At 41.4% G+C, this 27,696-nt stretch overlaps 2 protein-coding genes across 4 annotated transcripts; both read right to left on the bottom strand.

Annotated features, from left to right (window-relative positions):
- Window positions 1-6,983: 6,983 nt before the first annotated feature.
- lrrc8db (leucine rich repeat containing 8 VRAC subunit Db) lies at window positions 6,984-12,531 on the bottom strand. Of its 2 annotated transcripts, none has more exons than XM_083768105.1 (2): window positions 12,298-12,531; window positions 6,984-11,047 (listed from the first exon to the last, which is right to left on the bottom strand). In XM_083768105.1, exon 2 carries the CDS (start codon window positions 11,043-11,045, stop codon window positions 8,508-8,510), a length of 2,538 nt encoding a protein of 845 aa, XP_083624231.1. In that variant the 5' UTR covers window positions 11,046-11,047; window positions 12,298-12,531; the 3' UTR covers window positions 6,984-8,507. The 2 variants fall into 2 exon arrangements, with proteins under 2 accessions (XP_083624231.1, XP_083624232.1); XM_083768106.1 differs by lacking the exon at window positions 12,298-12,531 and adding an exon at window positions 11,313-11,342.
- Window positions 12,532-14,745: 2,214 nt separating this feature from the next.
- lrrc8c (leucine rich repeat containing 8 VRAC subunit C) lies at window positions 14,746-23,028 on the bottom strand. 2 transcript variants are annotated; one of them, XM_083768107.1, is made up of 3 exons: window positions 22,896-23,028; window positions 19,334-19,476; window positions 14,746-17,345 (listed from the first exon to the last, which is right to left on the bottom strand). In XM_083768107.1, exons 2-3 carry the CDS (start codon window positions 19,469-19,471, stop codon window positions 15,093-15,095), a joined length of 2,391 nt encoding a protein of 796 aa, XP_083624233.1. In that variant the 5' UTR covers window positions 19,472-19,476; window positions 22,896-23,028; the 3' UTR covers window positions 14,746-15,092. The 2 variants fall into 2 exon arrangements, with proteins under 2 accessions (XP_083624233.1, XP_083624234.1); XM_083768108.1 differs by lacking the exon at window positions 22,896-23,028 and adding an exon at window positions 21,552-21,632.
- Between the last annotated feature and the right edge of the window lie 4,668 nt (window positions 23,029-27,696).

Genomic DNA, 27,696 nt, shown 5'->3' with positions numbered 1-27,696 from the left:
GATTCACTGCAAAGGACAACAGTGCTAACATTCCATTTTTATCCACACATAAAACACTTGTTTCCACCAACCTAATGCAATGTTTTTTTGTTTGTTTTTGTTTTTTGTTGTAAATAATGTATTATTTATTACGTGTGTAAGAAGTGGTCCATCATCTTTGAATTTGTATTTACATCGGTTTCTGCAGGTCGCCTTCTTCAGGCAAAAACAGTTTCTTTTGTTTTAGCTTTTTCTAGAACTGTTGTGGCATGTTGTGTCCACCCGGAGTACCGTTGACCTTCTGTGAGGCAGCTATCTACTTAAAGAAGTCCATTTTCAAGGCCTGTCTTGCTCAAATCAAAACTCCATTATAGATTTTACCTCCAGGGGAACCCAGGGCTCACAAGGTCCTTGGCAATTTTACCTGAGGAAGAAGCTAAAAGGATTGGAATCTCAGAGGTTTGGTGAAGGGAGAGAGTGTGAGGACGTGAGAGGGTGGGATAAGACACCCAAGGACCTGAGCTCTAATCTTTCTCTGCCCAGCAGGGGGCAAAGCACAGCAAAAATGGAGGTTTAGAGATGGTTCATTGGCCCCAAACATCAGAGCCCACAGGACTAGGAGAAAGCTCTTGAATACAGGTGGAGATAAGTAGACTGCAGGGTTTGTCGTAAGACAGTGTCGCTTGCCGAAAATAACGATTTACCATTTTAAAAGCACTGTGCACCGACAGGCAGCACAGCCACACAACTATGTTATATAGCAGGGGAAGTTGGAATCGGCCCATGTCACAGCGGACAATCAATCAGTCAATCAATTTTCCAGTTGTACAGAAAAAATGAAAAAATAAAAAGACTATGTACAGTAAACAGTTTGAGGGTAGGTGTAGGCTTTTACTTTTTATGGGGGCCAGTTTTGAATTGCAGCCACCCATTTTAAAGGAGAGTAGGGATTTACACTCATTTAGGAATGTTGGTAGGGCTTTCTACATTTTTGTGGCATAGCAGGAGAAAAAAGTTAACCCCTTGCTGTAGCAAAATCTGGGTTGAACGTGATCAGTGGAGCTCCTTCTGGTGTAGCGATTGTGGACATAGTATAGTTTGACAGTTACATGGGTGTCTTTGTGGTGTAGCGTATCTTGTAGACCAGGCCCATTGCAAGTTGCTGTACTCTGAATCCATTTAACATGTATGAAAGAACAGCACTTCACTCCCACACAACCATTGTGTACTAACAAGACAGACGGAGGCCAAAGATGCAGACAGATCACATCAGGACATCTGTCACTTCACGGCAACAGACTCCTTAATAAGTGACAAGCCTTCCTTCCCCGTGGGCACAGGACACGGGTGTCTCAAAAAGGTGGCAGGGCAAAAACAGCCATCAAAATCACACGGTGCCCTTTTTTCCCCTTTAAAAAAATACAACATGTCCCAATTACAGCCCATCACTTGTGATCCATGCTCTTGATTATCTTGCTGGGCAGGAGACATCAAAGCTGCCAACTATGGGTGTTGACCATGGGGTTGACACAAGTGTCACAGTTTTAAGCAGGACCCAAGCGCACAAAAGAGTAGGCAGGGATTATGGAAGGAACAGGACACACAAGCACAGGCAGGATGCACCAGGAAGAGATTGAACTAGAAAAAGTGCCCTTCTGGGCACAGGTCTCCACCAGGATAGGAATGTAGGACATTGCAGCTTGCCTTCATCTGGTGGTTGGATAAAAGGGCAACAAAAGTAAATTAGAGGTAAAAACACTTTTCGGCCAGTTATAGCGCCACCTTGAGGCTGAGTTGAAATTGTTCATGTGGCATTTCGTCCTCGGCCTAGTGGGAATGTGGGTGCACAATTTCACGGAAATCACGCGATGTGTTCATGATTTGCAGCATTTTGTTTGAAACTGAGCACTCCTGTGAACTTTGGAAGCCAATCTTAACCAATCAGGATGGAGTCTGAGAAATCTGAAAGACCCGTTTCGTTGAATGGCTCTAGAGATACTGTGTACCAATTTGCGTGATGTTTGGACAAAATCTGTAGGTGTACTGTGCAAAAACTTGTTTTTCACAAAGCGGCCTCCTGGTGGCGCTATAACAGGCCGTTCTGGAAAGTTTGGGGCAGAGGTTCATCGTTGGCATCCAGGGAGTGTGTGTGCAAAATTTGGCATCGACCGGGTTAACACATAAAGCACCAATAAACGTAAGCTACGTTAATTGATTATTCAGGTTGACCACCAATACACGTAAGTTACATTAATTCCGTTTTATACATGTTTTGATCCGATCTAGTCGAAATGCTACTCACAATTAGCTTTGGATCTGTTGTTAGTACACTGGACCGCGCCATCTTAAATTACGCGCGCACCTCTGTGCATTCTATGTGCTGCTTTCAATGGCTTGAAATAAAACTAGTGTTACAAGTAGCTTTTATTTTGAAGAGGAAGAGGAAGTCTGTTTCGGTTGTAGCCAGCTGCCATGACAGTCACAGTAGTTGTGATGCCATGGTGGTGGTGGAATAAACACAACATGCTTTTAGCCAGTCTTTTGACTTAAACAATGTAGGCTAAACACTTTGGAATTACGTTAAACATGGTAGATTCTCTGTGGCGATAATTTATCGTTAATAAAGAGAGAGCTGTAAAGGGGATATTGTCTATGGTCAGTATGGTGTATATCATTCTTGTTTTTAACCATAGTTAATTAATATGGGCCGTGATAATGCGGCGCATGCCGGTAGGCAGTAATACAATGTAATACAATGTATTAAACCAACTTGCGCAAGCATTAAAAAATGGGTTTTACGGAAAATAATGTAAACGATTTACTCAGGAAATCCCTGAGGATCATCAAGGACTATAGTGGTCAGGAGGTGCACGGACATCCACAAGATGTGTGCTCGAACAAAAAGCAAGGGGTAAGTCTGCACGCCGTTTTCAATGCTCCCCAAATCATTTATTAGGCTACCAAATAGCTGTAAAAAAACCCCACATCATCAAGGACCCCACACACCGTCATAACGGTCTGTTCATGCTGTTGCACTCTCCGGCACCATTAAAACCCGGTCAATGCCAAATTTTGCATACACACTCACTGGATGCCCCAAATGAACCTTTGCCCCACATTTTCAAGAACGGCCTGTTATAGCGTGACCAGGAGGCCGACTTTTATAAACGCACATCTTTTTATATTACTCCTCCAGATTCTGTCCAAACATCCCGCAAATCGTTACATAGTATCTCGATAGTCACGTGTTCAAGACGGATCTGTCCGATATTTCATATTCCATCCTAATTGGCTAACATTGGTTTTCAAAGTTTGAAGGATTGGCCCTCAAATCATGAACGCAGCGTGCAATTTACGTGAAATCTTTCACAGACTTTCCTACTAGGCTGAGGAATATATCCCAACCTTTTCACATTGGCCTGTTATAGCGCCACCAACAGGTGGATTTTTGCAAAACACATTTTTGGAACAAAATCCCTCAAATCATCCAATTGCCATCCAAGGCAATTCACATTGGCCTACTATAGGCCAATATCATTGGCCAACCTGACCTGCCCTGGTGGAGACCACAGGTCTGCCACATGATTTCATGTGGCAGCCAAGTCTAATTTAAGTTTTAAGTTAGTTTAAGTTATTTTATTATTTGGAGGCCACAGATGGGAATCACTGCTATATGCTGAATATCTGCAACAATGACTGGAGACATTTCTTGATTCCAAGGAAACGGAAATAATGATTTGCATCCAACAGAGGCTGCACTCATGGCATGCGGTGTGTTTTTTTCTCTCGGTTGGCCTGACAGCATGGCTCTAACTAACAACCATACTGTCAGAACAGGTCACAGTCATATGCCCTGTCTGTCTCACTGCCCCTTAGGACCTCATTCATATTCCATGTTCCGTCGTACGATGGTGTTGCACTGTGAAGATTGACGATCTACAGTACAACAAGCTCACAACACAGGTTAGTGAGCTTTCATATCCGCTCTATGGCATGTGATACCGTTGTACGATAAAGTATAAATTGGGCATAATGTTCTCTGATGTTCCATGACATGTTTTGCTCCAGAAACATTTTAACTTTAACCTTCTTTAAAAAAGTCCCTGCTTAAACTGCCTCCCCCTGGCCAGCCGGGGCGCCTGATGGAGGGGAAAAGAACTGGTTGGAATAACGTGTTCCTTCCACGCGCTACGTCCAACCAGGGAAACTCCCCCCTGTCAGGTGTAAAGGAGCAACTTGGACACTCAGGCATGAAGGAAGCATGAGTTCAAGTCCGTTGCTCTCCCCTTGTCCCCCATTTATGGGGACTAGGTTGGTGGAGGGTGTGTAGAGCCCAGGATCACATTATATGATTGACACAGTGGTGAAAAATGGGTTACAAAATCGTGGGATAAAAAAAGAAAAGTCCCTGCTTCTGGTGTCTGATATTGTCTTTCTAATGTGTCTAATGTCACGTGTATTACTAATATAATAATTAAAACACACAAAGTATGTACAGTATGTATATATGTCTCTGTACGTCTGTCTGTCTGTCTGTAATGCACATAACTTGAGAACCGTTCCGTTCACCCCACCAACTTCAAATTTTACACGCGTTCCACACACCCCCAGGGAGTGCAGTACATTGGTGTCGAGTCCGTCGGACCCACGGTTGTCCAGAACCACCACAAAAGGCCTCTGCCCGTGCCCAGGGTCCATAGACTCCATATTTGGGCATGCCATATATGGAGCTGGCCTGTTCTGACATTACCACAATTCATATTTTTATCACCTGCCCTTGGGCTCAGATTTTCCAGCCATAATAACCCGTTCTGTATTTTAACTTTAATATATTTTTCCACCACTGAACCTAGTTGAGAACAGCCAGAAATCTTTTGAGTAGATTGTAGTAACAATGCATTACCACATGAGGGCACTACTTGCCAAGATGTATTACTGTGTAATGGATAGAAACTCAAGAGTTTCATGTCCACATTAACTGAACATTAATTGCTTCATTGGTATGGTTTTAATTCAGTTCTCAACTTCCCACTCAACCATAACTGAAAATGCATTTTCTGTTTAATAAAGAGCTTGAGAGACATGTCGACATGTCGACTAAAGCTATGTACTATCAGAAGTTAATTATTTTAACCAAATAATTTTTTTTCTATAGCTTTAATTCTTTAAGTGTAAAACTTATGTGTCACTTTTTTACATTTTCAGACTTAAATTAACATAACTATCACTTCAGTAATTTCGAATTTAGATTATTTATTGTCTCTCATCAAGCAGCTATACTGTAGGTTTGTTGCAAATTTCAAGCTAAACATTTCTACAATAAGTGGGATAATACGCCTTTGTGCATCACAGATGCATATAATCTGACACTCATCTCAAATGTTACACTAAAAACAAACAAACAAAGCAATACAATGTTGCAGCCATCACAGTTCACTCATAATACTTACAGTGCATGGATAGATGTATATTTACAAGTGTAATTAGCCTTGCCCTTTACCCTTAATTAGACTTTTGGGTCCATCAGGCTCTCACACATGCACGTGTGACCGTGTGCGCGCACACACACACACACACACACACACACACACACACACACACACACACACACACACACACACACACACACACACACACACTCACACTCACTCTCTGCAACCATGCATTATTAGTTAGGAATTGGATTTTCTATATTGAATACACAGCTCCCTTGAAGATGAAGCACCAAATTGCTTCAATAAATACTATTTTGTGTTTGCAATACACCGTTCATAGCTTTATAAATATTTTTATTCAGTATGGGATAACGTTTTGAAATTACTGAACAATTATCATTTACTCAGAGGCATTTTAAGGATATTTGGAATTGAACATTTACATTTGATAAATACAGTGCATCCCTTGTATTATAAAAAAAAATACACAGCAAGACATTATTTGTGTTTGACAAGACATGATTATACTCAAAATGTGTGTGTTGCGTAAACTGTGCTTGTACCAAAACGGAAACACTCAAATAATATAGTGTGCATAGCATAAAGAAAATATTCTTATCACCTTATCATCAAAATAAGTCATTCACATTTGAGAAAACAATATTTCTTTCCACATAAACAGAGCAAAAATAAATTAGGCTATTAGCATATCCCAAATTGTAATAAGATGTGATCTACACAGTATAGGTTCCTCTCCAATATGATAATTGTAGACCTGCAAATCTGTCACAATAGTGCTAACATTAGTCAGCATCGTTGTTACATTTCTGAAGACCCCATGAAATACTATTAACCCTTGTGAAGTTGTGTCCCTCCATATTCTGAGAATTTCACTGTAGATGGGCAAATGTCAGCAAAAGACAATTGGTGTAGACGAAAAAAGGAAGAGGTCAAGGTCAAGGATAGACCCCTGGGGGACCATGCAAACCAAGTATATAGGATTTAAGTTAAGAGGTCAGTGCAGGTGTGGTGATGTTTGTCAAGACCTGGATGTGGATGTGTGCAGTGATGCCAAAATACAGTTAATGGTTAGTGGTTATGGAGGAGGCTAAGAACAGTGATTTGACCGTGAAGACATGCCCCCAGTGCACTGCCATGACCTTTCAAAGAAAATACCAAAAGTTGTACACAGAATGCAGACCTGGTCATCAAAATCTCATTGGTTTACAAGCAAAAAGCATTACAGTGCAAACTAAAATACCTGACTTTAAATATATGACAGACATGCTTTCTGTTTTAACTGAACAGGAAGTTGTCAAACATTTGTACATGCTGACCATTTTCTGATTTCTCCTTTGAAATAAAATGACCACAGTGTTACTAGCCTAAAGATATTTTCCTTTTCATTCCAGAAAAGCCAAAAACGAAACATGAGAATGTTTTGTATAAGCTTAATGAGCTAACACGCACAGTTTTGTTCAACAATACTTTAATTGTTCTCAATAATATGCACCAAATAGTGCACACAGACTTTCTGTATAGACCTGCAAAATCTTAATGTTTGTAAACAAACGAGTAGGTGTAAGATATTTAGGGTGGATTTGTTGCATCCGGTCAGCCTGCTATACTGCAGCAGTAAACAGGAAGCAACTTGGAACAAAAGATTGGCAATTATGCCAAAATCATGCGGTGTTTGGGGCTGTACAGCCAAATGCTATGTATGTAATTTATGGATTGAATTAGGCCTAGGGATTTAGCCGTTTTCATGCTTTGAGTCTAAACACACACAGGCATCCCACATACACACACCGAATGCAAAGTGCATTGCCGCTCCTTGCATTCATTCAGTGTTACTGTATATGGAGATAATAAACGTGGTCAGCCCTCAGAAGAAAAAAAAACAGAAAGAAAATAAGAAACCCGTAAACACACATAAATGCTGGTCATCTTGATATAATAATTTAAAAAAAAGTTAAGTTATTTATGATTATACCATGGATAATAGTGCCCCGGTGCAGTGATCAGGCAGAAATTTCAGCATTATCCACCCAGAAGTAAGCTTGTGTTGTGGTGACGTAATGATCTTTTGGTCTATTGAGTGCACAATGTTTTAAGTGCATTTAACTTTACCAGATTGCAGCATGAAACGTCAATGTTCATTTTTTATTTACTCTAACTACTTTGCTGCATTAATCATGAGATGGAGCAGGAGGATTCACTCACTGTCAATGGAAAACATTCATTAAGCATTAAACAATTAAATAAAGCAACAATGTTACGTTTGTTCTTCTTTTCGTGTATCATCCTCAAATGTCCAACTCAGTATCGAGTAGCCACGCCCTTGTCTCTGGTACCACGTGGAAGAGGCCGGCCTCCCAAGGAGGTCTGTACAGGGGGCAGGTGTTAATTATGTGCTCGGCAGATTGCTCAGGTTACGTTTGTGAAAAGATGATACAACAGTGATTTGGCAACATTTCCACTACTACAGTAAAGACTGTTGTGAATGTAGTGAGATAGTTAATTGTTAATTACATACTCATATCCCAGATGAAATGATTAAAAAAGAAAACACTCAATTTTACACAGATTACAGGAGTCACTTGTATTTTTCACACAAGTAGGAAACATGATTTGCTCATCATTAGGGATGACAGGATGTAACAGTATAAAAGTACAGAATCTACCCTTTAGTTAAGATGTATTTTGGCCTCATTCACTGTAACATTTACACATACCTGTATAAACATTTAACGCAAATGTTAATTTATACCATGTCTACAATAATACAGGGAATGGATTATAATTTAGTTCTGAATTGTGGTTGACTGATATGGCGTGATACTTTTAAATGTATACCGTTACATCCCCACTCAACGCTAGCATAAAACATGGATATAGTAGCAAAGTAAAGTACCAGCTGCATATGTGACAGCTACCTGGTATGCACAGTGCTACCACCTCGCTCTGAGCAAAACTTTTCTTTTGCATACTCTAGCATGAAATAATGAAAATAGCTTTTCCTTGATTTTGTACAATATGAAATTCATGTCTGAAACCTTTGTGATCCAATATAGGATGTTTACTGCTGAACCTCTACACTCCATTTGCAATAGTGCCATTGGATTCCTGATTGATGTCCTCCTTCACCTCCTGCGGGAGTGAGTCAAAGAGATGGTCTTCCACAATCAGGCCGTTCCTGCGGAGGAGGTGACACTGGCCAAGCTGGACCGGGAGTCTGTCGAGGCAGTTTACCTTCAGTTCCAGGTGTGTAAGCTGCGAGAGTTGGCCAATTTTCTCAGGAAGGACAGAGATACAGTTGTGGCCAAGGCATAATGTCCTCAGTTTGGTGCACTTGAACAGCTGCTTGGGTACCACCTCAACTTTGTTGCCTGTGATTGCAAAATGATGGAGATTCTGGAGAAAGCCTATCTCCAATGGTATTGCCACTATTGAGTTATGACTTACATCCAGGAACCTTAACTTGAGCATGTTGAATAATGGTGAGGGCAGAGAGTCAAGTTTATTGTGTGACAGATAGAGAGACTCAAGGTTTTTCACATGGCTTATTGACAATGGAATGGTAATGATGTTATTGTGCCAAAGTTTGAGGCAAATCAGCCTTTTGAGATGCTGAAAGCTGATGATCTCTTCAATGGTGCGAATGTTATTGGACTTCAGATCAAGCTCCTGCAGGTTGGTCAAACTGAAAATGGCATGAGGGATTCGTTCCAGTTCACAATTGTGAAGCTCTAGCTCTGCTAGGTTCAACATTTTCTTCAAACTGTTCAACACCACGAGTTTTGTGCCATCGTTATGAACCACCAACTTGACCAGGTGAGGAGAGAGATCAGTTATGTTCGTCGGGATCTTTGTTAGGTTGCTCTTGAAATGCAAAATCTTCAGATGCTTGAGGTCTCTGAGAGACTCTAGTCCAATCATTTTGTTGTTTTCAGAGTTCAGATTACCAACTAAATACAGTTCCCTTAAATTCTTCAGCAAGTATACCCAAGTGGGGATCTCAGCAACATCCGTAAATTTTACGTGAAGGCATCGTAGATTGTCGCGAAGAAAAATGAATGCGTTCTGCTCAACTTTAGCAGGACAGTGATACAAGTGCAGCTCCTGGAGATTTGTCATTTGTGAAATCTTCACCGTTATCCTTGCCTCCGGGATCAACTCCAGTTTGAGGATTTCCAAATCAGTGAGGTCAAACGCGGCTTCCGGCACTCCAGACAGCATGAAGAGATGAAGCTCCAACTTATCCTGAGTGTTACGGGTAACATGCTGCCGCAGTTTCTCAAAGGACCATTCATGGTTCAAGCTGATCTCCCGTAGCTTGTTTTCACTGACTTCAGAGAGGAAGACTCCAAAACGCTTTGAATACAGCTGATCATACTGATCCACCATGTGCAGGAGGAAAGCAAAGTCATTCTTAACATCAGGAATGTCACTGAAGCTGCTCTCCTCTCTGACCTTTTCAAAGGAATACTCCTTCAGAGGTCGTCGAAAGAGCCAGAACAGTGTGTATATACAGACCATGCCGTAGACACATATGAGAGCAATATAACTGACGAGAAGTTTTTTTAACATGAATGCCATGTTATGGGTGCATTGAAATTTTGCATATCCTGTCAAATGCTTTATTTCTGGTTCACATACATGGTTGAAATCTATGGCAGCGACAAATGTTGTTGTGTAGCACAGGATCAAAATGAACTTCACTGTTTTAATCACAGATTGAGCAACATACAGCTTGTAAATCGTGTCACTGTCCTCTACATGGGTGCGAAATTTCCTCACTTTTTCAAACAGAGCTTTTGCCTGCTCACCATCTTTTCTATCCAATATGGTCATGCATGGAACTTCCCCCACAAGCTTTTCGCTCGAAAACTTGACCTCAGATTTCACAAGCTTTGCAGCGGATTGGTTTGGACTTCCCTCTTCGCTACTTGTTGAGAAATGCTTTGGTAGGAAGGAAGCACCAGTCAAGCGCTGCTTGTTCTCCTCCGAGTCCTCACATGCGGTCTCTGACAAGGCTTTTGTCGTCCAGGGTGACTCAAAACACTTCCCCAAAATTGAGACAAAATGTTCTATTTTTGAACTTGTCTTTGGATATTTAAACCAGAAGTTGCTGCTGACCATTAATATAATTGTATGGATTAGAGCAAGGTATGGGAAGTATTTGGAGTACCATGGGAGGGCAACATGGTAGCACATCTGATTAATGAAAACATACTGCTGGAAATCCAACTTGGTTCTGACACCTGTTGGGAGTGGCTGCCCAAATGTATCTGATGGTGTGAAGTGGATTTTATGGACAATACTATCTGCCAGGTCATTAGCCATGAGGGGTGCTGCTTTTTCCTGCCTGGCTCTGGTTTCTTCCTCCCATGGGCCATCAGCTCCCACAGCTGGCTGCTGTGTTGCAAATTGCTCTGGCCCATCGAAACTCTGCTCCAGGACAGGAAGGCAAGCCACCTGGTCTTTAGTCAATTGCATTGTTCCAGCAAATATCGCCAACATCAGCATGACGATCCCAAGATAATCCATGAAGACGTCCCACCATGGTTTCAGTATTTTATACGTTGGCTGGATATCGTTCAGAGAGGCAACTTCTGTGAGAGTGAACATCCCTGGAAAAGAAAGTTGTTGATTAGATGGTGCAACCCATGTGATTAGTTTATTTTTCACTATATATATATATATATATTTCACCCATATATATATATATATATATATATATATATATATATATAATCCTCGATTTTCTAAATGTATGTAGCTATAATGTGTTTATAAATAATATATTTCATTTGAATGTCCCAACTTATCGCAAAACTAAAATACATTTACTATAATAAATGCATTAGGCTACAATGATTGTATTCGGATACATACCTACAGCACTCAGTTAGTCCTCCTAATCACTGTATTATTTGTTAACTTAACATCTCTAGATGACTATGGATATATAGTTATGAAAGTGCTAATCATGATGGGGCACACGGTCACACCCACAAAAATTGGTTATCCCCTCCCTGAAGCTAGCCCGCATCCGAACTCGAACTTTGCTGCATGGTGCATGCCAATGCCATACAGTCCCTCTCTCTCCCGTCTGCGGCCCGCCCACCCTGTTTCAGTGTTTCTTTCTCTTTCATTGAAATAAAATAAAATAAAATGAATAAGCAAGAAGCGCTATTAAGTATGCATGACAAAACATTATACTTTCCTGTGACCTGTCCCTCATTGGGCCACGACGATAGCAGCAAAACACAGTCAACATGTTATTGTTACAGTAGATAGGCTACACTGAGTGACTGCACCCTTCAGCGACACATTCTGGGTGGTGTAGAGTAGACCATAGAGTAGCCTATATATATACTCTAAGAAGGTGTAGACAGCGAAACTATTAAAAGTGCCTTACAGAGTCGAACGTAATCGACGCAAGAAGCACTTAACTACGCAACGCCTACTGATAGATTCACATCCAACAAGGCTGCTCTAGACAATATATAACCCATGATGAACATTAGATGTATGTCCACATAACAATAATAGGCCTATACACTGCAGCGATTCGAAGAACTGGAGGCAGAGACATGGATAACATTTCGAAGCAGTATCTGGATTATACCATAATAGTACATTCATTGAGACAACATTTAATTGCCATGCTATTTTTTGCGCATTGTTCATAGTGAGGCTTTTACGTTGTAGGTTTGTAGCCTAGTTTAGTCAGCTTCCACATATTTTCTTTTCGTAGATAAGTAAGCCTGGGACCGAGGCTACTTCCACATGCACTAATGTTGCGGTTGTGATTAGTCTGATCTGTAATATACCGATATACGTAAATGTAACGTTATAGATAGAAGCTTAAACGTACCTTATCTTGATTCAGGACAGTTATCTCCAGATGAGTGCCAAACAATGCGTCTTCTTGTTCGCCTATATCCCATGATGTTGCGACGACGCCATAATAAAGCCGTCCTTTCTTCTCATCAAGTGAACCGTAGGCCTAATGGCCAGGCTGGTAAGCTGCTTTAGTGCTTCCCCCGCTCCGCAAGAGATGGTCGGGTCCGCTCGAACGAGGCTGCGGAACAATGCAGCCGCCCGCTGCTGCAGACCAGACCAGCTGCGGTGGAGCCGAGCGCACAAGCTATTTATGGCCATGTTTTTGTCACATATCCAATATAAATCACTAAAATCAGCGCATAATTTCATCCATTGCATGCCATTGCCATAGCCTATAGTGCAGGATATCGATAGGAAGGGGCGATCGGCTAAAACAACCATACAAAAATGATTTAGCTTTTGTTTATGATATAATTATGATGCTGTTGGTGTTGGTGACCAACACAACATCAATCGAGGATGACCGTCATCATTAGATTGGAAAGCAATTGTAAAGCATTTGGCTCAACTCTTTTTTTTTTCTTTCTATAATTCAACTTGTCTGTTGTCAAATCTTATAATCCTATACGTATACCGGTACTGGCGGTACACCTACACGGTACTATAGTTCAGCTCTCTTTCAGAATATAGGCCGCTTATACCGTTGCTGTGTGTGTCCATGCACGCAGTCAGCAAGCTAAGTCTGAGATAGGCCTATATATTCTTTTTAATTCTTCATGAATCAACCACATTAATTTATTTTCTGTTTATAAAAATACACACAAACAATACACAATTTGTCTGTACACTCAAGAACTGATGCACATAACACCATGCTTACTATTCCCTTTTACCGTATTTTGGCATAAATAGCAGCTTTTTATAACTTTATTTATTATTTAACCAAGATATTTGTTTTGAGTATTTAATCCTGATCATCCCCACCTCTGAGCAATACAAAAGTTTGCATACAAAAATCTGTCCAATATAATATACAGCATTATAGTGGCCAAGGCAGAGCTGAGGTTCTTCCAAGTTAGGGGTCGCTTCTCTGAGCGCAGATCTCTGTCTCTGTGTCAGGCCTGCTCTGTATAACTCAGGGCTTTGTCAGTAATGGAGTGGGAAATAGTTTGTAAGACACAGTGTGCACCTGTTCCTGTTCGTGGTGCCCCTTATGAAAGCATATGCTGCGTTCACGATAGATGTTTTTGTAAGAGATAGGACCCCCACACATTTCTGAAGGCAATTAAAGGTAAATAAAAAACCCTGTTTGACAGTCATTGTCACATGCGACCATCTGTGTGTAATTTGGTGGACAGACATTTTGGCAACAAACACAGACACTGATTTGTAGCATTTCTGGCACCCCCTATGGATGGAAGTGAACTCAGTTTTGGAGCAGATTGGAGTGGCCTTTTCTTTTCTTTTTTTGTAAAGCTCAGGGGCACGAGCAACCTTCACCTGAGCCCTTCCTGGCCGACCCAGAACCGATCGTGAAACTCACGAGTCACGACGCACCGCCGCCCCACGGTGGGTAGAGCCCCCAGTCTCCCATGTCAGAAAAGTCTAAACTTCTTCAAAAACATCCTCTGGTCGACCGCCGGACCGCATGTGGACCCCCGGTCTGGGGGCCCAGCAGTTTTTCCGGGCTTGTAGATCTTCCATTTTCGGGCGATACCTTCAGCGTAAATCGTGGTGCCATGCCCGGGTCTGTGTGTCTCTCCCCGGGATAACTGCGGCTGAAAACACAGAGGGGTTGTCCGAGAAAGAAATGTGTTTTCAGCAAATCTACCTAGTAACAATTCTACCCAATGATATCTTTTCAATAGACCAATCACAGCTTGGTTTACCGACGGTGATGGCCACTGGTGACGTCACTTGTGTTCCCACGCCCATTGGTGTCGCCACGCCCATCCTCCAGCGCCATCTTTGCCTCCAGTTACTAGTGTCTTGCAATTTCTTGCAAAATGGGCCACTGCTACTTTGGAAGCCAATCAGAATGGCATCTGAAAAATCTGACCAATACGTCTTGATCACATGAAAGGGACAATGTGTAGCCTATTGATTTGTATCTGTAGGAGTAGCAAAAAGTGTATTTTGACGGAATTAGGTAAATTGTGGAAAATCTTGTCAGGTGGAAATGGGCATGGCCTATAGGGCGAGTTAAACGGGCATGGCCTATCAAGGGATTCCTTGGATCATGATGTAACTCGCCCTGAGTTACATCATGATCCAAGGAATCCCTTGATTTATTTTGTTTTATTTTCTGTTATTTTATTGTGTTATGTTGTATAATTGTCATATGAGTTTGAACTTTGAAATAAAGATCGAATATCCTATATGGTTGTTATACTGTAGGCCAAAAATTTAAGCTGCCTGTTAAAGCTCAATGAGGCCAATTTGAAATATTTGTTTCACACCGTTTCACTCCGTTTATAGACAAACACAGACGGACAGGGTGAAAACATGATCTCCACCTCCCGGGCGTTCCGGCCTGGTGAAGACAAAAAAAAAAAAAGAAAAAACCTGATTCTCTCTAAAAAAGTGACAATGAATACTAAGTTCATAAATAACAATGGCTGACCAAGAGTAAGCGTCCAGCTTAATGAATCCTATATAGATGCTATACATGTAGCTATACAAAATACACATATGACTTATTGTCCTCCATTATGGAGTATTATTTAACAAACTTACATTTCCATTAATAATAGTCTACAAATAAGGTTGTGTAATTCTGTAATATGATAATCAGCTAACATAATGCAAGTGCTTTGACTAGGCATCTCACTCTGCCTTCATCATCTCCCTGGTGTCTGAAGGCAACGTCTCAAACAGTACATCTTCCACTATAAGGCCACTACGCTTTAAGGCCCGACAGAAACCAAGCTCGGCAGGCAGAGACTCAAAGTGGTTCCCTTTGAGCTCCAAGTTAGTGAGCAGAACTAGATATGAAATCTTTGGTGATAATAAGGACAACATATTTTTGCCAAGCTTCAGTGTTTTGAGCTTTTTGCAGAAGAAGAGCTCATCTGGAAGATTTTCAATTTTGTTGCAGGCGACAGAGAAATACTGCAGACTCTGAAGGACTCCGATCTCTGGAGGGATGAATCGAATGTCATTGTTGGACATGTCCAGGTAGCGCAGCTTGTTGCATAAGAACAGGTGTGAAGGCAATATCTCAATCTTGTTGTGGCTGAAGTACAGACGCTCTAGGCTGCTGAGCTTTTTGATGTGCTCTGGAATATACATGATGCTGTTGTGCCAAAGCTTGAGGCACGTGAGTTTACGAAGATGCTGGAAGCTCAAAATCTCCTCAATGGAGCGGAGGTTATTTTCTTTCAGGTCCAGCTCCAGCAGGTTTGTGAGACTGAAGACAGCGTGCGGAATGCGTTCCAGATCACAGTGCACAAGCTCCAGCTCTGTCAGATTCACCATTTTCTTCAGATTGTTCAGCATGACGAGTTTAGTGCCATCGTTGTATACGTACAACCGTTGCAAATGGCTTGAAACATCCACAATAGACTGGGGGATCTTGGTTAAATTACTCTTTAGGTACAGTGCCTTCAAACTCTTGAGCTCACGCAATGACTCAAGCACGATATTCTTTGAGGCGTCAGGACTTAACGATCCAGTGAGGTACAGTTCCTCGAGGTTCCGCAGGCAGTACAGCCAATGTGGGAGCTCCCTGCTGTCATCAAACTTCACCCGGAGCACTTTCAAATTCTCCTTGAGGAAAGAGGTAGCCGCTGTGTGCAGCTTGACGCAGCATTGATGGAGGGACAGCTCCTGGAGGTCCTCCAGTTTAGAGATGGATGCAGGGATGGTGACGTTGTTGATGATCTCCAGTTTCAGTGACTGGAGCTCTGTCACCTCAAAGATGGTACAAGGGAGCCCGGAGAGCATGAAAAGCTGAAGCTCCAGCCTGTTGTTGGAGTTTGTCTGCAGTCTTTGGCGCAGCTTTTCCACTGTCCAATCATGGTTGAGATTGAGTTGCTTCAGTTTGTTCTCGCTGACTTCTGACAGGAAAACCGCAAACCTCTTTGAATACAGAGGATCATACTGATCAGTCATGTGAAGCATGAACGCAAAGTCATTCTTTACGTCTGGAATGTCATCAATGCCTGTTTCCTGCCGCACATACTCAAAAGAGTACTCCTTCAGGGAGCGGTAGAACAGCCAGTAGGATGTATAAAGACTTGTGAGTCCGTACACAGCCACAAAGCATAGATAACAGTAGGAGAGCTTGGAGAAGAGATGGGCCATGGTGTGATTGCATGAGAAATGCTTGTAACCCGTCATGTCCTGGATGTCAACATTGCACATCACAGTGATCTGCACCTCAGACACTAAAACACTGTTATATGCAATAATGAGGAGAAATTTAAGCACCTTGAATACCGTCTGGCGCACATACATAACATAAAGCATGTCACCCTCCTCAACGTGTAAGCGAAACTTCTTAACCTTTTCAAAAAGGGCTTTCGCTTGTTCCCCCTCTTTTTTATCGAGAGCACTCGCTGTGGGTTTGTCAACTACAATCCTGTCTGGGACGGACTTGAGTGACTGTGTCTTGTCTGTACCGGCCTCGCCAGTAGGCACGCTAATGTTGGCACTGTTCTTTTTGCGGTCCTTTTCTTCATGGTTTTCTCCGGACACTTCGGACAGGGCCCGCGTGGTCCAGGGAGAGTCAAAGCACTTGGCCAGGATTGAAATGAAATGCTCTATTTTGGAGCTGGAGCCAGGAAACTTGAACCAGAAGTTGCTGCACACCATGAAAATGAGAGTGTGTATGAGAACCAGGTAAGGGAAGTACTTGGCGTACCAATGTAAGGCCTTCTCATAGCACATCTGATTGATGAAACTGTATTGCTGGAGGTCCAAATCTGTTTTCAGGCCTTTCATTTCTTTCAGCAGAGGTAGATAGGACTGCGAGGGCAATACGGCCTCCATCTCAGGTTCTGTGTTCTCTGGAAAAGGCGTGGTTTGGTTTGATGAAGACACTCCCTGAGGAAGGCATATGATCTTGTCTTGCATTACCTAAAATGAAATGAATGCAGATACATGTAAGACATGTAATACACTTGCATAGGAAGTAGGGTTATTAATTCAAATCAACATCACAATTATTTCAAACTGTTGCCTCACCTACATAATGTTTAATTTGAAAATAGCAGCTCTACAATCTCGACACATTGTGAGCTTGTAAATCAGCTATTTTCACTATTTCTCCTCCACTACCATTGTACAATGAAGTGTTGTATAATGCAGGGCTTAAGTGGCTAATCAGAGTAAACAATGTTGTTCATAAAATAAATAAATCGTATGGATTCCTTAATATATACAAATTTGAGTAATCAATTAATCTACATTAGCAAGATTAAGTCAGTTATTGGTTCTACATTTCGGTTTTGATATATAATTTTTCGGTTAATTTGCCCAGCCCTAGAAAGACAGAAACATGTTCACTGGGATATTACAGTATCAGCCACAAGGTGGCATCAGTCAACAACAAAAGCTGGTCGTTTGCAACACAGTCACATGTACAGTAGGCCTATTTAGTTGTAAAATAGACTAGATTATTCTCATTCAAGTACTAAAATTAGACTTACAAGGACATGTTATTAAACCATTAAGCCATTTTGACTACTTTTATATTTTCTTATACGTAACTGACCACAATGTGGGTAAATATTTCTATACATCTCACTAAATACAACCAGGATTCAGGCTACTAAAGCAAAATCTAATTTGCCAAATGAAACCATTCTGCAGCAACATGACGCCATTAATTGAGAGGGTAAAGCAGTACTGCAGCAGTGGTGCAAATGAAAATAGCAATGTCAGGTCGGTTCAGGTCTCTCCGGAGCAAAGTAAATCAGCAGAATTTTACAAACTATTGCTTGCTCTATCTCTTTCTCTCTCCTGCTAATTATGTTGGTCAAAAACAGGACATTTGTGTCAAACTGTTTAGAAATCTGCACTTGGTTAACAATACTATGCTTTGTTTAGCTCTGTGAAATGAGAAACTCTAGCTCCAGGATAATTCCCGGAAATGCCATAATTACACATACATAAACATTATCTGTTGAGTAAATGTGAGGTTTATCAGATGTCTGACATAATTACACACTGTTTACTGACCAGGATGAACATATCCAAACAGTGGTAAGTTCAGAGTAAACTCTGTGGGCAACAAAGGAGCTATCCACCATGATGTATATAGAGGTTATGTCAGTAGCTTTGTATGAAATTATATTTAGGTGTCATTTTGAGAATGTATGCTGCAGTGTGGCGTGGTGCAGCTGCCAAAACCCCTTCCTTTCTCCCACAGTTGTGTGAAGTTGTGTGACAAGCCAATGGCCTTTGGAATCCTATGTTTATGAAAAGGGGGGTGGGCGGGTTAAAGTTTCCGCTGGTAAACTGCCGCTACAGTGCAATGAATGCTTGCTACAGTACACTAAGTGCTAGATTTGGTCCACACACACAGGCCCAGTGAATGCAGGGACTCTTACTGGATTGTGGGCGTGTATATATCAAGACTGTGTCAATGAACTGAATATATCAACTCTGGTGTGTTGTGCTGTTAAAAAATCAACAACATATGGATACTTCGGATTGCAGCTTGGCAGACATACTTGCTCTTGGACAAGTTTAAAGTATTTAACTACTTTTGGATTAGCATGGCTGGGCACCAGCCTGACAGTGTGTCGTGGGTTCGAATCCCGATGACCTGGCTGCGTGTCACTTACTACCTGTCTCTCTCTCCCTGTTTCCGGTCTACATACTGTATACTATAAAGGCAGAAAAGGGCACAAAGAAATCTTTAATATTAGCATGCCTAATTTGCATAGCTGTTTTGTTACACCACGTGACACAATTGTAGCGAACCAACCACTGTCCACTGAAATCTGGGATGTTCATTTAACTCTGAGGGTGTACATTTGCACTCGTAAGGGTCAATTTTTACACAATAGTGTACTTAAAAGTTCTAAAGAATAGGCAGGATGGGTGGAGTAGTTACTAACCTGGAGGGTACAGCCAAACACACCAATCATGAGCATCACTACAGAGAGATAGTCTGTGAAGACGTCCCACCATGGCTTGAGCACTCGCAAAGCTGGCTGCTGATCTGTAAATTGACGGAACTCTGTCACAGGAATCATGATGCCTGTTGGGACACATATTTCAACCAGGGCCGTTAGACTTTCTGGGAACAAAACTGTTTTAGGAATGGGCTGGTCGAACACCCACTTGCTTTGCACAGTGTTACAATTGTACAAAAGGAACTGGTTTGCTTTGTTTATAAAGTTCGGCAGGCCTATCTCTTTCTTGAGAGGGAAAACATGGGGAGAGCAACGGACTTGAACTCATGCTTCCTGCATGCCTGAGTGTCCAAGTTGCTCCTTTACACCTGACAGGACAGGAGGGAGTTTCCCTGGTTGGACGTAGCATTGGTACCTACCCTAGGGGACACAGGGAGAACATGCAAACTCCACACAGAAGGGCCCTTTCGCGACAGCACTACCAACTGTGCCAACGTGCCCCCTGCGACCTTATTATTTTGGTCATGACCCACACTTCATGACCATAGGTGAGAGTAGGAACGGAAATTGCTTGGTAGACCGAGAGCTTTCCCTTCTGGCTCAACTCTCTTTTCGTCGCAACAGTGCGGTACAGCGACTGCAATTCCGCCCATGCCTCTCCGATTCTCTAGCTGATCTCCTATTCAATTTTAAACTACTCAATTAGCACAATCTAACTCAAACTGAATTTAAACACTAGGATGAACATTTTCATAGATATATAAAATGCAGGAGATAATTTGAAAAGAAAAGTAGGCCTACATTACTACAGTTGAAACATACAGATACAGTAACAGTACAGTGTGGCTCAGAAAAAAGTTAAAAACCCATTACCTCAATGACAAGAAACGTATTCTTATTTTAACCACTATATATTGTATGTTAAATTGTTAATACAATATATCTCACACATCTGTTGTTGGAGTTACTCTCCCTAGTCCCTACAACATGTAGTCCCTGGTGTCAGGTAGTCAATAAAGTTTATCATCACAATAACATTAGGAGAGGTAGACGGACATAGAACGTATGTATTGCAAACTATAGTCATGGTATCAACACAAACTCACAAAGTAAGACTGTTCACCCTGACCTATAGCACCAGTGTTGTTTTTGCGGCACATTTTGATTTTAGTTTCAGTCATAGTCTCTTGAATAGTTTTCATTTAGTTTTAGTCACATTTTAGTCAGCTGGAATGTTTTAGTGTTTAGTCTAAATATCATAAGATTTTAGTCGACTACATCTACAGTTGATTTAGTCGACTAAAATGTATTTTGTCGTGCATTGATGCCGTCATAATGACTGATTTTACACTTGCTGAAAATAGCCGATTTACAAGCTCACAATGCGCGACGCATTGTGAGCTTGTAGATCTGCTATTTTCAGCATGCAACCAAGTGTAAAATGACTTATACTGGATTGCTTATGTCCCCTCCTAACATTTTAGTCTAGTTTGTATTTGTTGACAAAATTGTCAGTATATTTAGTCTTAGTTTTAGTCACCGTAGCTTAGTTTTCATTTAGTTTCCATTTAGTTTTCGTCAGTGAAAAAAGTTAGTCGACGAAAACAACACTGTATAGCACATATTATTTATTATGATGTATCTAAGAAAATTTCAAGAGCATCTTTATCACAGTAGTATTTTCACTGATGTCTATTGTGTGACTATTTTTAGCACGGTAATTTCCACCAGGAATCAACTTAGGGTCTATAATCATAATGATGCATGGTTGGTTAAAGCCATCACTAAGTTACAGTATAACACTCTTATTCTCTATACCAATATGTGACAGTAGTAGATTGAGAGAATGGTCCTTCAGCCGACTCAGCGCCATTGCAGTTATGTCCTGAGATGGACTCCGTTCTTGACTATATTAATATACACTATTGCCTTCAAGCTACTGATAAAACTAACTTTTATTGAGTATACTGGATGGTTATGATTTTATTATCTTAGTGGTGTGATCAATCCAATGCAGATCAGAAGAGATTGTGTACAGTGACTCAACAATAATGCGTCTCTGCTGTCCCTGTCTTGTTAATGTCCCTCTCTGTTTCTGTGCTCACCTTTTGTTTTGCTTACTACAGCTGATGGTAGCCTATCATGTTTCCAATATCTGTGTCCGGTCCAAGCAGAGTTATTAAGTAATTCACTGGCAAACCTGGCACATAAACGTGGTCAAAAGTGTATTGAATGGCCTGGGCCGTGGCTCAGCGGTCCAGGCACCTTGGCCGGTAGCCCGAGTCTGAGTCTGAGTGTGCCACGGGCTCGACTCCCGATCCCGACGGCCTTTACTGCATGTCACTCCCCCATCTCTCTCCCCCATTTCCTGTCAGCATATACTGTCTGTCCCTCTATAAAAAAATAAAATAAAGGTGAAAAAAAAGTGTATTGAATATAATATATTGAATATAGTTTTGCAAATATGACTGCATCAAAACAATAGTATTACTGATAACACTGTAAATATTACAAAGCAAAAAACATTGGGAGCGATGATGGGAAGCTAAGCTTTGCCCTTTGACTGCCAAGATGACCTTTGATTATTTCATTAGCCTACTTTGTCTTGAAAAACTTAATTCTTCTTTAAATAGTAGTGTGTCATAACACTTGGAGGCAGACAGGAAGAATATAACAATAACCCAGGGGATGTGTAGACAATTGTCTACTGATGGCTTTCATACTGTTTTAAGAACTCAGCACTGGTTTATGTTAAGACTAGGCCGGATTGAGCACAGTTTCATGGAAATTTGTTCAAAATGTGAAATTATTATGCTATAGTGCTCTCTATGTTGTCTTTATAGTGACCAGAGGAAATTACTTCTTTCCACTGGATGAGTCAGCTTGAAGCTGACCAGAGCTGATCCTTTGTGCCTGTCGCTGTCTCTTCCTGACAGGAAATGTTGCGAATCTCAGATATCCAAAAACAGACTGTTACTGGATCACACCCAACCCCAAGGACACAAAACCCTGGCCAAAATAGGCTTATTGAGGTTATGGAAAAACACACTTTGTTACATGCCCCCGTGTCAATTCAATTATTTTAAATATAATTAAATAGATTTCTCCCCATCTGAAACAAAATGCGCACATCAGTGATCGTCGCACGCCACATCAGCTTCGGCAACTTTGTATACTATGCATGGATGTACGGTATGTGCCTCCCGTAACGGTGTATCCTCACCGTTAAGGGCATTTAAGGTGCGCTGTATCATATCGTTCGCAGTCACAAAATGCTTTAGGAGTTAATTGTTTATGGTAGCCTAAGCCTAGCCTAATATAGGCTACAGCACCGTCAATGACAGTATGTTTTCTCAGGAGCAGATTGGCAGCTGACAGGCGAATTCTTAAAAATATTAAACCTCTCTGAGTATGGCAACAACAATCTCCGCCGAATAAAGGCTATACATCACATGTCGAACAAATGAGCAGCGTGCTCACTGCTCACTGCTGCTCAATGAAGTCTACATCATAATCGTAGTACAGTATGCTTTCCATTACTTACATGAAGACCGTTGAAGACGTCAGCCAGAGTTGGGAAACTGAGCGGTCTGTTCCCAGGCAGGCAGGGAATAGGGATTCTTAGGGCATGGTATGTCCTTGCGCGGTCCCTTTTCCGTTATGTCCGGATGGCCTTTTTCATTCTCAATCCCTCTGTGTTGGCATGTAGGAGCTGCGCCACCAGGGCGTGGATTGGATTTATTCAGTGTGGAGTGTGGACCAAACGAGAAACTTTTTTGGTTAAGTAAGTTGTGTATGTTTTCAATCTCATGTGGTCGCCTGAAAAGTTTTGTAAACACGAGTTTAGCTTTGTTTACAAATCTAAAAAAAACGTCAACATGTAGCCTATAATAATAATAATAATAATAATAATATTAATAATAATACAAATAATAATAAAAACTAGCACTATAGTCACTAGCCACTACTGGTGGCACTATAATAGGCCAATGTGAAAAGGGTGCCATTTCTTCTTATGCCTTGGATGGCAATTGGATGATTTCAGGCATTTTGTTCCAAAAATGTGTTTTGCACCTGTTGATGGCGCTATAACAGGCCAATGTGAAAAGGGTGGGATATATTCCTCAGCCTTTGATTGATTGATTATTTTATTAGACAATAACAAATGCAAAACAGTACATGGTACAGTCAAAGCACATTGGTCCAAAGGGATAGCACCGAAGAAAGACCTTGCTGTCTTGTTTCCATTCGGGTCCCATAGTAGGAAAGTCAGTGAAAGATTTCACGTAAATTGCACGCTGCGTTCATGATTTGAGGCTTTTTGTTCAAAAGGGCCAATCCTGCAAACTTTGAAAGCCAATGTTAGCCAATTAGGATGGAATATGAAATATCGGAAAGATCCAGCTTGAACAAATGACTATAGAGATAGTGTGTAACGATTTTCTGGATCTTTGGACAGAATGTGGAGTTATAATATCAAAAATTATTGTTTTTCAAAAGTCTGCCTCCTGGTGGCGCTATAACAGACCGTTCAGGAAAATATGGGGCAGAGGTTCATGTTGGCATCCAGGGAGTGTGTGTGCAACATTTGGCATCGACCGGGTTAATTCTTTTTAGGTTTTCTGAGCTCAATTGCACCCAAAAAACCTTTTAACATTCAGTAGATTTCATGAATTGGTCTGTTATAGCGCCACCATGAGGCTGATGTGAGTTTTTTAAGTGGCATTTGTTCCTCTGCCCAGTGGGAATGTGTGTGCATAATTTCAGGGAAATCGCACGCTGTGTTCATGATTTGAGGCACTTTGTTCAAAACGGACCAATCCTGCAAACTTTGGAAGGCAATCATAGGCAATGGGGATGGAAGGAAGCGGTCCAACTTTATCACATGACTATGGAGATGGTGTATACCGATTTGCGAGATGTATGGATGAAATGTGGATGAGTAATGTACAGAAATGTGTTTTGCTAAAATCGGCCTCATGGTGGCGCTATAACAGGCCGTTGTGGAATAATTGGGGCAGAGGCAGAGTGTGTTTACAGTTTGGCATCGGCCGGGCCAATGGTGTCGGAGATTAGCTGTACGCAGACGGACGGACGTACACGGATGGAGTGCAAATCATACTCTCCCCATGCTTTTGGCTGATGGAGACGACAATAAATATAGCTCCAAGCAATGATAAGACGAGACCAAGCAATAAGCCCTTTTAAGCTGCTCAACAGTGCCACTTTAGAACACCCAGCGGTATTGCAGCTGTTCGTACCTACAGATGGACAGACGGACGGACGGACAGACAGACGAGGCATGGGTTATGCTTGTTCAAAGTGCCTGTTATTGCGGCTTGCAGCTATATTTTTGTACAAATGTTCACATACTCCCAGCAGAAAATCAGGTTTAAGCAAACTGCTTAAACTTAAACTTTTTCAAACTGCTCAAAATGGAGGAAAATCTGAGGGCTTACTGGTCAAAGTGACAGATGTGTTTCATAAACATGTGAAGCTCCATGTGTATAGTGTGCTGTTGTGTTTTGGTACAATTTGTATTCTCAATTTGTGTTATTGTGAATTCCAATGGCAACCCCTCATTCAACCAAATTCACAACTTCAGATCATACGTCATTCCCCTACACACTGCCATGTATGGTTATAGGAGAAAGAATGGTCCAAACACTTTCAGTTTTGAAATAATGTGAGCTAGACTCTAGCTCACATTATTTCAAAACTAGCTGCTAGAGAGCCTTGCATGTGGGATCATCACTTAGGCGTACAAGGTGGAGCATTCACTGAGTGTTGCAAAACAATTTCTGCTTTAGCTTCTCTGGAGATCGTGAATAATTTTAGAATGAGTTGCCCCATGTGTCTCGAGAAGAACTGCTTGTGGTAGGTGGAGAATGAAGTCAAACTGTAATTCTTAACATCTGGCATATGTCACTGAAGTTGGCCTAATGCATTAGGCTAAATCAAATGAGTCTAAAAGATTTGCATTACATTGATTTATTTATGTGACTCATGATCCATGTTCACATGGTATGAAGCACAAACAGAACATTTCTTAATGTTACTTAATTTCTGTTGTCTTTTGTCAATCAACTCTGAGGCTTAATAAGTATTTTGGCCAGGACTAGACTGTGTACATTGCTCTCTGCCCTTATGTTTCTATGTATAGTATTATTTTATTTTATTTTTTTGTCCTGTGTTATGTCAAATGTGTATATGTGTTGCATACAAGGCCGCTGGATCGCAAAACAAATTACAGTGCAAACTGACAATAAAGTACTATATCATATCATATATCATAAATAGCACTTTATTACATAGCACTCTAAAGTGTATACACTTATAGTTTCATTAGATAGATATTCCACTGTTATGTATGATTCATGATGACAATTTTTATGTATTTGATGTACTACCATGTTTTTTGTTCTAGCTTACTGTAAATCACACTGGATTGAGAGCGTCTGCTAAATGCCTAAATTGTAAATTGTTACTTAATATTCTTATTGTGCGTGTGTGTGTGTGTGTGTGTGTGTGTGTGTGTGTGTGTGTGTGCGACTGTGCGTGTGCGACTGTGCGTGTGTGCGTGTACTTGACATATATCACATGGTACTGTGGTGACAGTATGACAAGAACAAGATGTGATATGAGCAGCAGTAGTATCAAGCAGTATAGCCTTATTAGCCTAGTATCAATTTCTTACAGGGCCATTGTTTCATATTGTCCAGTGACCAGCTCCAACTGAATGGACACTAGTACTGGTCAAGGGCGGTGGGTGTGTCATTAAAATGTCTTTTGGAATGGGAGGAAAAACCCCACATAAACACAGGGAGAACATGCACCTTAATTCTTGCTGGGATGCGACAGTGATAACAACTATGCCACCTCCTGGCTGTATGCAGATATGAGTCATTACTGTGCCTTCTGCAAACATAACCAATTTATGGTCTTCCCTGCTGTGTGTATGTCATTCCAGAAGAAAATATTCAAAACATAAAATATGTATGTTTCTCAAATAGGCTTTAAGTGGTTACTTAGCTTGGCAGAGGAGTCTGTAGAACTGCAGTAGTTGTTGTGTGGATCGAGAGAGTATAGAGGAGAGGGAGCATGCAGCCTCGCAGTGCCTAGTCTGTTCTGAGTGTTGTTAGATACTTTCCCCCACCTCACATTCTGCTTCCTGTCTGTCAGGAAGTTGGTCCTCCACTGACAGAAAGGTTCAGGCATGGGCTGGAGCTCTGGCACAATGGTGTTAAATGCAAACTCCTTGCATTTGGAAATCCTTGCCAATGTGTACAAATCACAACACTAAGGCCACATAGGGCCGTAACAGTCCTTGCGTCCCCATTAGAAGGAAGTGCAGACTTATATGTAAAGCGTATCATCCACTGACCTATTAGGCCGGAAGGCAAACTGTAGCATACATACAGTAGTGTCTGTGATTGCCTTTAGACTGGAGAACCCAGCATATCATTCATTCCTGCTGACATTGAAGTTGGTGACCCATTTCTAGACAGCTTGGTGTCCTCTGCAGATGTGCCAATGAGCATGACCTTAATATACTGAATATACTATAGCTCAATGTTCGTCAAATTATGGAGTCACAGACTTTTCCGTTTACATTTTTTTTTGCAGACACCCTTTGCATGAAATGTGCTGACTATAGGCCTATCTGTTCAATGTACGATAATATTGCTGCAAAGAGTGTGCACTGTGGCTGCATTTATCTTTTGTGCTGTCAAATTGAAACTTGACAGAGTGGTTGCTGCCACAAGGTGTCAAGGAACAACAACCAATATGTTGAGTGCATCCACACTTATCACTGTTTTTGATTGATTGGCATGAAAATTCAACAAATAGGCTGGGATCTGCACGAAAGGCATTGATGGCCCAATGATGTGTGTGTGTGTGTGTGTGTGTGTGTGTGTGTGTGTGTGTGTGTGTGTGTGTGTGTGTGTGTGTGTGTGGGGCACAGATGTAAACTTTTAGTTTTTATCTTTGGCAGCCTAGAGCATGTGCATAAGTTGGTTGTGAGGGGCTTACAAATGGCCGGCCTTTCCAAAAGGAGAGCCAAGCAGTTAGCGAGGTATTGCTCAGTTTCAGCCATTATAGGAAGCCGCTCAATTTGGAGGAGGCGTTGTTTCCTTTATCCATGATTTATGTCTGCTGCCCTGTGTCCGACATGTCAGCTGTACTGTATGTAACGATGCTTTGCCGTCCATGCACGTTGTAACTGGCTGCTCTCCCACTGTCAAACTGCACTGGCAGTGTTTATGTCCTTTGTACAGTAACAAGGTATTCCTGTACTTCTCATTATGTGGACATAAATAAACATTTCAAATGTGTGTGTGTGT

This window comes from Protomyctophum parallelum (assembly GCF_964188405.1).
Source record: "Protomyctophum parallelum genome assembly, chromosome: 6".
NCBI lineage: Eukaryota > Metazoa > Chordata > Actinopteri > Myctophiformes > Myctophidae > Protomyctophum > Protomyctophum parallelum.
This window is presented reverse-complemented; position numbering and strand designations above follow the sequence as displayed.